General features: G+C 59.4%; 2 protein-coding genes across 2 annotated transcripts; one reads left to right on the top strand and one right to left on the bottom strand.

Annotated features, from left to right (window-relative positions):
* The first annotated feature begins 2,469 nt into the window (after nt 1-2,469).
* Nucleotides 2,470-10,539, top strand: FSTL3 (follistatin like 3). Its single transcript, XM_048927490.1, has 5 exons — nt 2,470-2,638; nt 5,693-5,878; nt 7,896-8,111; nt 9,244-9,471; nt 9,574-10,539. The coding sequence occupies exons 1-5, from the start codon at nt 2,572-2,574 to the stop codon at nt 9,624-9,626; spliced, it is 750 nt and encodes a 249-aa protein (XP_048783447.1). The 5' UTR covers nt 2,470-2,571; the 3' UTR covers nt 9,627-10,539.
* Nucleotides 10,540-12,629: 2,090 nt separating this feature from the next.
* On the bottom strand, nt 12,630-14,255 carry PRSS57 (serine protease 57). Its single transcript, XM_048927659.1, has 5 exons — nt 14,166-14,255; nt 13,899-14,052; nt 13,615-13,759; nt 13,078-13,338; nt 12,630-12,999 (listed from the first exon to the last, which is right to left on the bottom strand). The coding sequence occupies exons 1-5, from the start codon at nt 14,218-14,220 to the stop codon at nt 12,730-12,732; spliced, it is 885 nt and encodes a 294-aa protein (XP_048783616.1). The 5' UTR covers nt 14,221-14,255; the 3' UTR covers nt 12,630-12,729.
* Nucleotides 14,256-14,822: the final 567 nt, after the last annotated feature.

Below are 14,822 nucleotides of genomic sequence, written 5' to 3'. Positions count from 1 at the left end.
GCTCTAATCGGTTTAGCAGAGTTTAATTAGCCTGAACTGATGAGAGAGGCGAGATTCCCTCCTTAAAGGATCCCGGCAGTTCAAGGGAACAGAGCCATAGCTGCCTCTTGAACCTCAGCCTGAAATCTCGCTGCAGACCAAAGCGTAACGGGAACCTCCTGACCCAGCACAATACCAGCACCCAGACAGAAAAGGTCAGATGCGAGGCTGCCATTCACTGCGGCTGCAAAGAGCTCCTTTGTCCCAGCTCTGCCCGCCGCCCCCGAGCCCCACGTGTGGGCCGATGGCTTTGGCTCCCAATCTGCAAGGAGCTGAGCTCCAGGAGAGCAGCGGGGCCCTAAACCTGCCCCAGTGCTGCAGCAGGGCAGCTTTCTCCCATGGTTTCCAGCCTTCCTTTCTCTCCCTTTGCCATAACAGTGCTGACCTGCTGGCTTGCAACTGCTACCTGCCCCATTGGTGCGTGCAGCAAGGGATGCAGTGGGACCCCCCCAGCTTGCAGCAGACTGCTCAGGTGGGTTCTGCTCCCAGTGCTGCTTGAGAACCAGCCCCGGCCCCCTCCCCAAGACCACCTCCTCACAACCAGCAGTGCTTCCTGGACAGCAGAGCACGGGGTGATCCTGAGCCCTCGGCACACTGCTGCCCTTCGTCACTCAGTGAAGGAGGAAGGGGCCTGAATTGCTCCCCTCCTGGCCTCCAGCTCCTTCTGTCCACAGCCAGAATGCAGAGCCCAGCTGTGCTGCTCCATCCAGATGTGGCGGCTTGGAGAGAGGTACGACCCCATCCCTGCCAGACACTCCGGTTGTGCAATGCTGCTCTCAGCCAGGGAAAATCCCTTCTTGGCCTCTGTGAAGCTTCTCTGACATCCATGAACATGTGAGCAAGTGCATCACTGCCCGCTCTTATCGAATCCAGCTCAGGGATTTGGCTCCCCGGCCCTCTGTCCTTACATGGGCAATTGCTTGCAGCGGATGGCACATGCTGGGAACACACAGACGGGATCGAGGCAGGGACAGCTGCTCAGCCTGAGGCTGGCACCATGCTGCAAACCTGTGCTCCCTGGGCTCCCAGGCCCCTCCATCCTCCTCTGGGACAGCAGGCGCCTTGCCGTGCCCCACAGCACACGCTCTGCTCACAGGCAACGTGGCACTTCAGGCCCCAAGGGCTTCTTCAGCGATGCTCTACAGCTTATACCAAAGCCAAACCCAATTCTGCACTCCCTAGTGGTGCAGAGGGAGAAGAGAGAGGAGATTGACCTCAGTGGAGAGCTGGCAGCTCCCCATTCCCACTCCCTGGCAGGGAGGGACAAGGCAGTGGCAGCAGACACAATCGCCCTGCCTGTGGTCCTGCTGGCATCACACCCCTCTCTGGCCATGTGGCCACTGCTGTTCTGTGTCTTGCTGGACCCAAACTGCATCCAGCCAGATCCTGCACCAGAGTGATCTTCTCATGCTGTGCTGGCATCAGCTCGGAGCGAGGCGGTCGCTGCCGGAGCAGAGGGGTGGTGCGAGCTCCCCAGGGCCATCCGTATGGGGCCCCTTCTCCTGAAAGAGCCAGACCAGATCTGTTGAAAACATGACCTCAGCTGAGGCCAGTGCAAAGGGTAACGTGTTCCCCTCAGCTGCACAGCGTGGAGGGACAGGGAGGTTCATGGGCTGGAAAAGGCCCCTGGAGCAGCAGCGAGGAGGAGTGAGGCAGGAGGGACCCCGTGGTCTGGCTCTCTGCTCTGGGCTGATGGTTGAGGACTGTGGTTGTACCCCAACATGTTGTTGGCATGATGGCACCAGGCAGGAGACCACAGGATGTTGGTAAGGACCCCCGCCCTCAGTGACAGTGTGTGTCGTGGGGGGTACAACCCCCCCAGACCTTCTCCTTTGCTCCCACACTGTGCAGGGCTTGCTCTGACAAGGGCTGCTGCTGCCAGAGGAAGTGGGACCTGACAGTGCCTCAGTTTCCCTATTGGCCAGTGTGGGTGATGCCGGACTGCGGAGCTGCACAGCTGCTCGGGAAGCAAAGCTGAAAGGAGCCACGTAGCACAGACCCAGCAGGGTTCTGAGGGTCCAGATGGGATCGGGGGGCTCACTCTGGCTGCAGGGGTACAGGGTCAGGCAGGTGGGCACCCCCCCCTCCCCCAGCAGCAATCAATTCATCGGGGTCTCCCCATGCAAAACTCTCTCCTCCTGCTCCTTGTATGCTCCTCAGCTTGGGGGTACCCCAAAAGCTGGCTGTGCCACTGCTCCCTCTGTATCGCCAGCCAGGGCGGTCCAGCCGTGGACATACGGACACAGGGACACACGGACACACAGACACACGGACACAGGGACACACGGACACACGGACCCGTTCCCCCCACGCCATCACCCCTCACCCCGTACTCCCCGCTCCCCCCCTTTCCCCGCTCCCTCCCCGCCGCCCCGTTCCCCCCCCGTCCCGCCCGCCGCCCCGCCCGGTGATTCACGCCGCCCCGTCGCTTTATAACGCCGCCGGCCCCCGCCGCCGCCTCACAGCCAACAGGTCCCGGAGCGTCCCGGTTGCGTCCCGTCCCGCCGCCGCCCGGCTCGGCCCGGCCCGGCCATGCCGCTCCGGCTGGCTCTTTGCCTGCTCGTCCTCTGCAGCCTCGCCGGCGGCGACGCCGCTCACGGTAAGGGAGCTCGGGGCGGGGGGAACGGGGCAGCCGCGCCCGACGGGAGCTGACGAGCCGCGCCCCGTCCCGTCCCGTCCTGCCGGCAGGTGCCTGGGGCGGGGGCAGGGGCGGCCCCGAGTCCCGGCGCCGTTACCGGCTTGTCCTCCGCTTTGGTCCGATCCGTCCCGACCCCTCCGGTGCTGGCTGAGGGCTGGTGCTGATCTTGGACCCAGAACGGGGCTCTGCTGTCGGTTCGGATCCTCTCCGTCCTATTCGTCTCTTGTCAGCGTCGGTTGTGGGGTACAACAGCGGGTAGCGAGTGCCCGGCTGGGCAGCGCGACCCCGCTGACACAGCTGTACCGAGGCGGTGCCGTGCATCGACCCGCTGTCCTGGTTCCAGCACCGGGGCTGGAGGTGAATGCAGCCGCTGGAGCTGCCCGTCCTGCAGAGGGTCCCGCAGAGGATCTCACTGCTCGTGGTGCATCGAGCTGTGCAAACCACTCCGCTAAGTTGAGAAGGACTGGGAGCCACGGCCAGTTCGTGGGTTGGGTGTGGAGTTTCCAGCTCCAACCCCTCCCTGTTCAGATGACTGTGCTGGCAGCTTGTACGGGCACTCGTTGGCATCCAGGCAGCTTGGTGGCCGTAGCCATGTGGGGAAACCACAGAGTGCCTGGGTTAGTTGAGACCCCTGGGCTCCAGTCACCCTTCCCAGCCCTTCTCAGCCCTGCTGTGCTCAGCAGAGGCTGCTGCCTGCCAGCACCGCTTCTGCAGCACTGCTGGAGTTTCCATCTTCCCCTCCGCACGATCACGTTTGTCTCCATCACACGCTGCCAGCATGGGCAGGGAGCAGCACTCCCTGGACAGCACTGCATTGAGGTGCCCCAGAGGACAGAGGGGCTCTTATGAGATGCCCAGAGGTGCTGCAGCCCTCAGAATCACGGGCAGCATTGCTTCACACCGTGGGATTTCCTCTCCCTGCTTCACAAGGTCCCATTCAAACACAGAAGCCCCAGGTGTGAGCGCTGTGTGCTACCTCTGGCTTGAGCCCATGTCCTGCAGACTGCTGCAGGTGAAAGCATGGAAAGTGATACAGCCAATGTGCCAGGGAAACCCAGAGGATGGGGTGCCTGGAGAGCCCCCACACATCCTGGGGCACATCCACTTCCCTGCTGTCTGCTGCTTTGTGTATGTGGGTACGTGCATGGGGATGGAGCAGAAGCTGGGAGCTGCAGGGTCTGGGGAAGGTGCTCCTGTGTCAGTGGGACTCAGCCCTGTGGAAGTGTGAAAGCAGCTCCTGCTTGCACGTGTCACAGCTGTCCTCTTGCTCAGCTTCCCTGAGTGCCAGGTCCTGAGCCATCTCCTGCTGCATAGCTGCATGCTGCCAGATGTGTTCGCAGCACAGCCTGGAGCCCTCCTGCCCATTGCTGCTGGGGCACCATGAGGCTGCCATGCAATGAGGGAATATTGGAACCACAGTGCTGGGGTGAAGGCAGGAGGTTCCAGTGCATGGCATCCAAGGGAGGCTTCACATTTTCATATTTTGTTGGTTTTACTTAAAAGCATGCGAGCAGCCAGCTCACTTTCTGTTGGCGATGATTCTGCAAATGAAGTAGCCAAAGATCCCTGCTGGGATGCTATCAGACTTACATACCATCTCCTGGGCTCTGAAGGCACCAGGAGGCTGCTGGGTTTCACTGGGGACCATGGGACCAGGCAGGGTCTGGCTTTGCTACCATGCTCCCACTTTCCTAGCACAGCGTGCATCGCGTGATGGGAATTTCCTGGGCTGTTTCAATGCAGCTCCTGGCTCCATGCCGGCTCTTCCCTGGAGGTCTCTCCCTGTGGGCGTCAGGCACCCATGAGCCATGGAAAAACCAAGGAGAGTTTTGGGAAGCTCTAGGCTTGCAGCGTGCACGTGGGCAGGTGCTGTTGGCATGAGCACAGCCCAGCTCCTACCTGCTGCTGGCAGTGGTAGCAGAGCCGGTAGTAGAGTGAGCTTGACCTGGGGCTGCATTCTACTCTGCCTCCTGCTCAGGCCATGCCTGGCCTCTGGGCTTCCCCTACAGCAGCACCATTTGCAGTGCTCAGGCTGCTTCTTTCACAGTCCAGAAGGAGCAAAAAAAAAAGCCAGTGAACTTTATGCAGGGTCCCCACACTGGTGCTGGGATGCAAAGGCTGTCAGTGCGGGTGCCCGTAGCAGCAAACACAGCTCCGTGTGCCAGCACCCCACATCCAGCAGTGTTGGCATTGCTGCAGCCCCAGGTCTTGCAGGTGTGTGGGTAATGTAGGGGGAATTGGGATGGCAGGATATCATGGAGGAAAAAGGGGCTTCAAAGAACCATTGGACAAATTCCCAGAGGGTGCAGGGCCACGCTGACATCGTGCTGCGCTCCATGGTGCCCAGATGTGAGCTGTTGGACGCCCACAGCTCAGGGCCAGTGGGGTTTGCTCCATCCATGCCCACCCTGATGGGCTCAGGTCCTTGCAGGGATCTGCTGCCAGCACACCAGCATTCCCTTGTGGAATTCCAAAGTGAAATAGGGCTGGGGGAGGAGGTGTGGGGGGTGCTGATGCCCCGTGGATGAGCCTTTGCTTTGGAGGAGAGCAGCTCCAGCCCCGTGCTGGTGTCTGGCAGTGGGATCCAACCCTTCCCCCAACCCTGAGCACATCTTTAGCCGTTTAACAGACCTCAAACGCAGCTAATGAGAACATAAACCCAAATAAGCGTCAGAAGAGGCTGCTTCGCAGAGGCGGAAATTGCAAAGGAATCACTCACAAAAAAAAAAAAAAAAGAAAAAAAAATAGTATAAATGATTTGCTCATGAGGTTAAGGAACAAACAGGCTTTTGACTCAGTGGGATCAGATGCCGCTGGGCTGGCCGTGTCCCAAGGGCTGTGTCAAGTGCCCTGCTCACAAAGGCAGAGTGTGTGGGGCTGTGTGCTGCAGAGATGGTCCCTCCGTGGGGCTCATGGTGCTGGGCAGGGGGTCCTGAAAAGCTTCGAGGAGATGTTGTCTGCCTGCTGCCAGGCATCACACAGTGTGCTAAGCCCCGTCCTCTGCCCTCCTTGCAGGTGGGATCTGCTGGCTGCAGCAGGGGAAGGAGGCCAAGTGCACCATGATCCTGAAGACAGGCGTGACGTGGGAAGAGTGCTGCGCCAACGGCAACGTGGACGTGGCCTGGTCTAATTACACCTACCCAGGCAACAAGATCAGCCTGCTGGGCTTCCTGGGGCTGGTGACCTGCCATCCATGCAAAGGTGAGTGTGGGGCTGCGGGATGGGGACGGCAGTAGAGCTGAGCTCTGTGCTGGGGGTGGCACTGAACCCACAGCTGCAGGCAGTGCAGCAGTTCCTGGTGCCTCTCTGCATCCCCAGATGTGTTCCATGGGGCATGGCTTGTGGGGCAGCCCCTGCCCCCAGGTAGCTCTGCTGTAACAGAGCGGGGTTGCGTGCCATGGTTGTGGCCATGAGGTGCAGGGCTGAGCTCAGCCAAAAGATCACTGGGGCTGCCCGACCCCGCTGCCCTCTCCAGCTCTGATCAGAGGGAAACTTCTTTTATTTATATACAGATATATATATATTTTTTTCACGGGAAGATGCATTTCTTCCCCTTTGCTCCCCCTTCCTCCTCCCTCCCATATGTGTGAGATGGCTTTATATAACAGACAGTTCCAAAAATGGAAACCCTCCAGCTGTGAGTTCCAGGCCTTCCAGATGTTTTGGCACATGCCACAGGCACGGATCCCCTCGCAGCACTTGCGTGGTCGTGTGAGAACCCACTGAGGACCTGCTGACCACAGGAATCAGGAGCAGGTCTTTGGAAGGTCACTGAGTTATTTGCTTAAAGAGGGGTGGGGAGAAAAGCACTTAAGAAAACAACTCCTTCCAGTGCCTCCGAGGTCCCACTGCAGCCCCAGTGCTTGAGGTTGGATTCTGTGCCCTGTGAGACACATAGCAGGTGCTCAGCAGGGATGGGGGCATGCAGAGCAGCCCACAGAGGGGCACTGTGGCTGCCCAGGCTCTGCGAGTGGGACCTCAGCACAAAGTGGCCATGAGGAAAATGGGAAAGCTGTGCTGGTTGGTCTGGAGCTGGGTGGGCTCCCCAGGCTGAGGGTTGGGTGCTGGGGGGGTCGCTCGAGGAGAATCACAGCTGGGTGCTGGGGGCTGCTCTGTGGCTTTGCTGGGAAGTGAAATTCCTGGCTCTCCAACCCCCCTGGTGCCAGGGCTGGGGTCGTCACGGATGGATGCTCCTGCGGTGGGACAGATGGACCCCACTGCAGTGTGCATCAGCTGTGCTGTGCCCCCCCTCAGCGCCATTCAGGGCAGGCCCCAGCTATGGAAATCAGAGAGCAAAGCAGGAAACTGCCCGTCTCCCACCGGGGAATTTCTCCTGGGAACGTGGGCCAAGAAGACAGGGGATTTCCCCTTCCCCCTCCTCCCCTCGCTGTCTCCCGAAGTGACCCGGTTGCTGCAGGGAAATCCCCCTTCTTTATCTCCCTGCTGACATCTTCCCAGCACACACCCTGTCTGCAGGAATCCCTCCTGCTCTGGGGTGAAGCTCGGGCTGGGGAGGGCTTCCTTCCCTCCTACTGGGTGTGATGGAGCTGGGTCCTGGTCCCTTAACTCCAGGTGGCATCTGTGGCCATTTGGAGGCAGAGATGAGGGGCTCCCAGCCCTGTGTCCCCCCTCCCTGCAGGCTGTCTTCTCCCTGTCCTTTGCCCTCAGGGATGCAGTGGCTGCAGAGTCCCTTTGAGCCCAGTGCTGTCCCTGCAGGGAGGCACCCAGGGGACAATGCTTCCATCTGTCTCTCTGGGAAGCGGATGGGATGGGGGGGGGATCTGCCTCTCTCTGCTGTGACCTGCTCTTGTGTTCAAGTCACGGAGGCCTGGAGCAAAACAGGGCTGGGTATTGTCTGATTAAAGCAGAGCTCTTGATTGCCCAGACAACTCGCAAAGCCCAGTTCCTTCTGGAGGATCTGGGGCCTTACAGAGATAGATTTTTTCCATTGCATAAGAAAAAGAAATGTTTCCTTCCAAAAAAATAAATCCGTAGAAATGAATTAGCTGGTGCTGATCTGAGGGCCAGCTCTCTGGCTGGGTTAAGTGTTGGATGATGGCTCTGCGCTGCAGCCAACGACCTGCTCCTCCACAGTGCTGAGCAGATCCAGATGCTGCTGCGAGCGGTGCTTCGTGCTGCTGGGGCCCAGGGGCAGCTCCAGGTATCTCTCCATGGGTGCCGCTGTGAGTCACGCTCTTGTGCTCCCTTCTGTCCCCAGAGAGCTGTGAGGGGGTGGTGTGCGGCCCCGACAAGGTGTGCAAGATGAAGCACGGCAGGCCCCAGTGTGCCTGCGCCCCCGATTGCTCCAGCCTGCCCCGCAAGCTGCAGGTCTGCGGCTCTGATGGCTACACCTACCGTGATGAGTGCGACCTGCTGACGGCCAAGTGCAGAGACCACCCCGACCTGGAAGTGATGTACCAGGGCAAATGCAAAAGTAGGTTCTGCCGCGTCCCTGCTTTGCTCCCATCCCCTGCCCCGTGGCTCTCGCTGCTTCCAAGCCGCGTCCAGGAGGGAAAAAGGGATGAACAGCGACAAGCTCCCCAAATTACACAGCTTGGCAGCGATGATGAGAAGCTGCGCTGCTCTGTCATGTTGTGCCAGCACGTCAGGTCACCGTCCCCACCTCTCCTGCCCTGCACAGCCAGATCTCTCTGTTAGCCTAGCCATCGGGGAGCTGGTCCTGCCCTGTGCAGACAGAGCTGCCTTTGCAGCTTGCTCCTCTCCCACGGGAACAGATCTGCAGGCAGGGTTTGCTCTGCACAGGGGCCAAGCGCAGCCCCCACCTGCATCTCCCTGCCTGGGGTTAACTCATGGCTGAGCTCTCTGGCCCTGTGTCGCCTTCACTGCAGGGTGGAGCAGCAGAGCTGGCACTGTGGCAGCTCAAACCGGGCGGCCAAGGGGCTGCCTGGGATGCTGGAGCAGCTCATCGATACGATGGGGGATTCAGCTTCGCTGCAGCTGGGGAATAGCAATCCGTAAAATGTCACTTCCAAACATCGAGCCCCTTTTTTGTTGTTTTGTTAAAGAGAGCAGTAATCCTCCTCTGCCCTGCCAAGAACTGTCAGAATTATTATGATTATTTTCGCCAGCCCTCCTCTCTGAAATGCTTTGCCTGTCAAGCTCTGGACTGCACAGTAAAATTTGGGGCAAGAAATGTGAGTTGCAAGCTGGGAGTTGCAGATGCCAAGTCTCCTTCCAATCCAGCAGGAAAATAGAGGGAGGAGAAGGGAAGGCTTCGAGCCGTGTTTACAGCATCCGGGGAGTACGGCGGGTCTGCTATGCCCCAGGGCTGCTGGTGTGCAGAGCCCACAGGACGGGGTGCACGAGCTCCCTGCTCTCCTATGGGGCTCAGAGCCCTTCCCAGGTCCTGATCCGCCTCGCTCCTTCTTTAAAGGCCAGGTGCTGGTAGCTTGGGCACTGCAGTGAGGCTGTCAGCTCTCTGTTGCATGCACGATTCCCGCTTCCTCCTTGCTTCCTGGGTGCAGTGACCGTGGGAGTGGGATGCTGAACTTCACAACTCGCTCTTCCTGACATGCTGAGCCTCAGACTCACGTGCTTCCCTTTAGAATCCTGTTCCAGCGTGGTTTGTCCGGGCACCCACACTTGCGTGGTGGATCAAACGGGCAGCGCTCACTGTGTGATGTGTCGGACGGCTCCGTGTCCAGAACCCACCAGCCTGGACCACGCTCTCTGTGGCAACAACAACATCACCTACCCGTCGGCGTGCCACCTGCGCAGGGCCACGTGCCACCTGGGGCGCTCCATCGGCGTGCGGCACTACGGGAGCTGCTCAGGTGAGCGGGACCAGGAGCTCGGCCATCGGTGGGGCTTTGCACATCCAAACCCTTTTTTTATATCCTCTCATTCCTTTTCTTCTTTTCTCCCCTCCCTTCCAGCCTCGGCCAGGTTCTCCCTGGAGACGGATAACGCGGAGGAGAACTACGTGTGAATCCTTCCCGCGCCGCGAGGCTGCGGCCGGCAGAAAGGGGCATTATGTGTATACTGTACAAAGCATATACCTGATATTTATTAAGATTAAAAGGTCCTTATTTATATCTGTATGCTACGCAGATGCAGAGGGATGGCTCCTGGCCGTGCCTGCTCACATCCCCTGTGCTGCTCCGGGCATCAGGGGAGCGCCTGCACTGCCGCACCCCCCCATAACGTGTCCTTGGACGGCCGCCCCGGGCCTATTTATTTTTGGATTGAATTCTTGGTACTCTGCTGACGTTTCTGGCCAGGACCTCGGGGTCGAGTAGGAATCTGCTCTTTATCTTTCCCCGGAGGGGCTCAGCCCCAGCTGCCAGCAGCACGGAACGGAGCGCGGAGCCGCGCCACGTTCGAGATGGATAGATCTCTATTTTTCTATGTCGTTTATTCTCCTGCGGTTTATAGCAACTGATTGCATTTAGGTTCTCCCCAGCCCACCAAGACCCGGCTTCCAGCTCTTCTGGAGGCAATACTGGAGCCGCCCCGAGGTGCTCCAGTCCCCGCTCCCAGCACTGCTGCTGCTTGTCCTCCTTCACCCATCCGTGACCAAACCCACGTGGAAGGCAAAGGGCTGCAGGGCTGCTGGGACACCCAGCCCCGCATCCCCACTCCCTCTCAACGCCCTCTGTATTTATTTTAACTTCCTCTCTCTCTTGTTTTTGTGCGTGCGTTGTGATCTGTGTACATACCATCTCATCTCTGACACCTCGCCTTTATATAAATACCGTATATATAATATATATAAATACCCTATTTTCTATTTTTGTATGATTGTGTTCTGATTGCTGAGGCAGGCGTTATAGGAACATATACATTTCCTATTCCGTATCATTTAGGAGCATTTTACGACTGATTACGATTAAAAAAGAATAAAAGCTGCTGTGGTTCTGCTTTTGTTGCGCTGCTCCATGGCCCTGCAGGCTGCTGCAGCCCCACATTGGAGGAGCGCTCTCCCCTCTGTTACCTGCAATGGAAGCTGGCTGGAGGGATCTGCAATCAATTGGGTCTGTAACCTCAATTGGAGCAGCCTCAGCCTGGTAGGGTAGCAGGTGAAGCCTCAGCTCAGCTCCTGCTCTGTGGCTGCACCCGCCCGGGCCACCACCACATCTGTTTCAGCTTTGTGTCGTGGTTTTTCCACCCCAGCCAAGTCTGTGAGCAGCAGCAGCGAGAAAGGAAAGGGGAGAGAGAAGCAAAAAAAAAGAGCAATGCAAATCAAATGTGTTCCTAATATCAGTGTGCGCCGTAAGGGTTTGGTATTTCACAAAACAATTCCTGCCATTAATTGAGTCCTGATGTGCAAAGCGGAGGCGCGGGAGCTGGGCTGCAGCCTGCAGCGTGCCTTTGGTGGCTCCCAGGGCAGTGCTGCTGTGTCCCCAGCTGTGTCCTTGTATGTGGGGATGAGGGACAGCACGGCTGCGCCGTGCCCCTGCTTGTGGGATGGGTGTTGGGGAGCAGCCGTGGTGCTCAATGGGGCTCTGCAGCCCAGGCCTGCAGCAGCTGGAGTGGCTGCGTCTCACAGCTCCAAAGTACTGACCTCATGGCTCTGGTGCTGACCCACGCCGTGCAGCAGGCATGGGCTGCAGCAATGACATCAGCAATACCAGTGAGCAAGAGATTGCAGCTTCCAGAACGGCTCTATGAGTCAGTCATCTCCTTGCCCCAATGTTTGGGTGGTCTGGGGTGAGCTGGGCAGCAGCATTGTGCACACCCTGGGGCTGGCAGCCCTGCTCTGGCAGCATCCTCCCAGGGGACCCACAGGGATCTGAGGTTCCCCTGTGTCTGGCAGCCTGGTAACATCCATCCTCTGCTGAGCATCCCCAAGGCCTCTGCTGGGCTTCCTGCTGCAGAGACCATGAGGGCTGCAGGCTGATCTTGGAGTGCTGGCTACGCTCTGCTATTTGTGCCCTCCACTGCTGTCTGAGGGATGCCCTGTGCCGTGCCACACTTTGCAGAGTGCCAGCAACTGGCAGATAAAACAAACAGCTGGGAGCAGGGAACGGCTGAACTGTCCCCAGGGGTGGCTGCAGAGCTAGGAGAGAGCCCTGTGCTGCGTGTTGGCAGAGGTCACGCTGCTGCTCACACACGTTCCTGGGTCCCTGGGGTCAGTGCTTGGCCCCATCCCTGGGGAGGAGTGCAAAGTCAGAGCCTTACAGCAGCATCCCAAACCCATCTGCCTGTATGGGTGGGAGCAGGTATGCTGGGAGCTGATGGCTTTGGGATGTGGCTGTTCACATAACACGGAGATCCCGTGGTGGGATGGGGAAGGGGTGGTGTGGGATGGGGCAGGATAAGGAGTTTGCCCCAGTCAGAGGGATGCTGAGATGCTCCATGGGTGGCAGTGCCTGTGTGCAGATCCTGGCTCACAGTAGTGCCTGGTCCTGAGCAGGGTCTGCTCCTGCTCTCCTCCCTGCATTTCCTTTCATGGAACCCCATGAGGCAAGTTGGGCTGTGGGGTAGCACCAAGCCCATGATCCCAAGAGGGCACTGTTCATCCTCCCAGTGCCAACAGCAGGGGCAGGACAGGAGAAGGGACAGCTGGAAAAGGCAGGAGGTGGGCAGCAGCTGCCTTTGTCAGGGCAGGATGAGGGGTGGCCCCAAACAGCCCTTCTGGGGTCAGCCACCCAAGGTGGGATTAAAGGGGGCAGGGAGCTGGGGTTGGGTTCTGCAGGCTGTGAGTAGGTGAGGCTGTCCCTCAGTCTGTCCCTCAATCTGTCCCTGCAGGGTTCCTGCAGACTGTGGCAGGATCAAGGTGAGGTTATGCTGGGGATGAGAGGGGGAGAGGGTCTGTGGGGTTTTCTCCTACACCAGAGCTGGGCTGGGGCCCCATCAGAGGTGGAAGTGAGATGGGTAAAGAGAGAGCAAACAGACAGAGGTATGGGAATGAGGTTTTATTTAGGGAGCAAAATGGTGATGCAGCAAGGGGGGAAGTGAGGCACTGGGGTTCTCTGTGCAGCCAGGGGGATGCTCAGCTCCTCGCTACCATCAGCCTCCTGCATTGCCTTGGAGCACGTAGGGAAACTGAGGCAGGAGCGATGAGCCCTGGTGTCAGTTCCCATTGAACATTAAAGCCCTTGGAGCCGGAGAGGGTTGTGGGAGGCCTGGCCTTTCCCACCCTGCTGCTCCTTGGTCCCCCCTGCCTCCTCTGGGCCCGGTTTGTGCTTTTTCTGCCCTTGGGGCTGGCGATGGCTGAGCACAACTTGATGCACCCAGTCGATGTAGTTGGAGATCCTGGTGAAAATGTCGGGGTACCGGCGGTCCCCACATCTCTCCCCGGAGAACGAGACGACACCATAAACCTTCCCTTTGAAGACCAGGGGTCCCCCAGAATCACCCTGTGATGGGGAGTGGATTAATAGCAGCCTTATGGGCCAGGAAGGCTGGGAGGGTTGGGGTGGCTGCGTGGCACTCACCACACAGACGCCCTGCAGCGTGGCATTGCGGCTGGCCCCACACAGCATGTTGCCTGAGACACGGCCCTTCCATAGGGTCCGACACAGGCTCCTCTTGATGATGGTGGTGTTGGCTTCCATCAGCTGGATGGGCCGCTCGCCGTAGTTGGAGATGTCCCCCCAACCCACCACGGAGCAAAGGGTGCCTGGTTTCAGGTCGATGTGTGGCCGGGGCAGGCGGATGCGCTTCACAAATGCGTTCAGCGTGGCCATGTGGTTCAGCTGGGCATGGAGCGGGGGGCACGGCTCCCTTCCTCTTCCACACAGACCCCAAGGAAGAGCCCCTCCCCGCTACTCCCGGGCCCGGTTCCCACTGCCCCACTGAGCTCCCAGCGTGCTCCCACGTCCCGGCCCTTCCAAATGGAACCAGTGCGCACCAGAGGCCGGGGGTGCCCGGAGTGCGGGCATCGTCCATCCCGGGTGCAGCGCTTCTCCGGAGTACACTGACACCTAGTGTCGGTCCCCAGCCCAGCCCGTGGCACAGGGCGCGGAGCTCACCTTGAGCAGTCGGATGTCGTTGTCCACCGTCCGAGGGTCGTAGAGGGGATGCGCGATGGATTCCTCGACGCTGAACTCCTGCTGGGACTCTTCGGGCTGCTCCAGGCTGTGCGCTCCCAGCACCACGCGGACGGAGGGGTTGCGCCTACGGGGGAGCAGTGAGGAGGGATGGGAGACCTCGCAGAGGGAGAGGGGACGGGGAGCTTGGGGATAGAGCTGAGCAACGGGGGTTTGCTCCAGGGTGAGGATATCCATGTGAATGGGACCCGGGGGAAACCGCTCACCTGGGAACGGGGCAGTGGGCGGCTGTCATCACCCACCTGGGCCACACCAGGAAGCCCCCACAGAAGTGCTGCCCGTCCATCTGGATGGAGGCGACGAAGGGCCGCGAGTGTGGCACCACTGCCTTTCCCCCGATGACCCAACTGCTGTGAGCACCTGGTGGGTGCAGGAGGTCACCAACCAGGGGGGGTTTGGACACCCAGCACTGCCTGTGAGCACAAAGTCCTCAGCATCGCTCCCAACCCTCCCAACTGCTGCCTTCCCATCACCTGTTGGACCCAGCGCAGAGACCCCCAGGCTGAGGATGAGCAGAGCAGAGAGCATGCTGATGCAGCGTGGGCCACCACCACCTCCTGTGAGGCCACCTGAGGCTGGGGGGGGAGGTTAAATAACCCTGCAGGGTGGTGCTGTGGGCACAGCCGCTGTATGGGCACCGGCGGGTACCCCCCTGCTTCCTCCTCTCAGTATTGCTGCCTTGTGCAATCACTTTGGATGGAGATATGCAATCCTAAGGGGTGATGGGGGGTTTGGTTTTGCTGTCACAGAGCTGTGGGGGCAGCTTGGCCTGTGGCACTGCCCGATAGCTTTCCCTTGGGTGGAGGAGACGTTGCTTGCTGGGAAAGAAGGAAGAGAGAAAGCAGAGCAGCTTCCCAGCCTGTGCCTGGTTGCTTTTATGCCTCGAGCTAACTGGGATGAAATCCCCCATGGCACAGAGGGTGCAAGTGAGAACAGAGCCCCGCCGTGGCCCAGGGACACCTTCCAGGATGTCCCCAGGGCTGACGGTGGCCTGGTGCTGCCTGCTGTGTTGCCTTTCATCCTCCATCAGCTGCTGCCCCTGCTCTGCATTCCCATGGGTACCAGCTTGAAGGGATGGGGGTCAGAGAGCCGGGCTGCCCCTGCTGCAGAGCTGGATTTAAGGAGCTCTC

Source organism: Lagopus muta, chromosome 26, assembly GCF_023343835.1.
Source record: "Lagopus muta isolate bLagMut1 chromosome 26, bLagMut1 primary, whole genome shotgun sequence".
In the NCBI taxonomy this organism is placed as follows: Eukaryota; Metazoa; Chordata; class Aves; order Galliformes; family Phasianidae; genus Lagopus; species Lagopus muta.
This window is presented reverse-complemented; position numbering and strand designations above follow the sequence as displayed.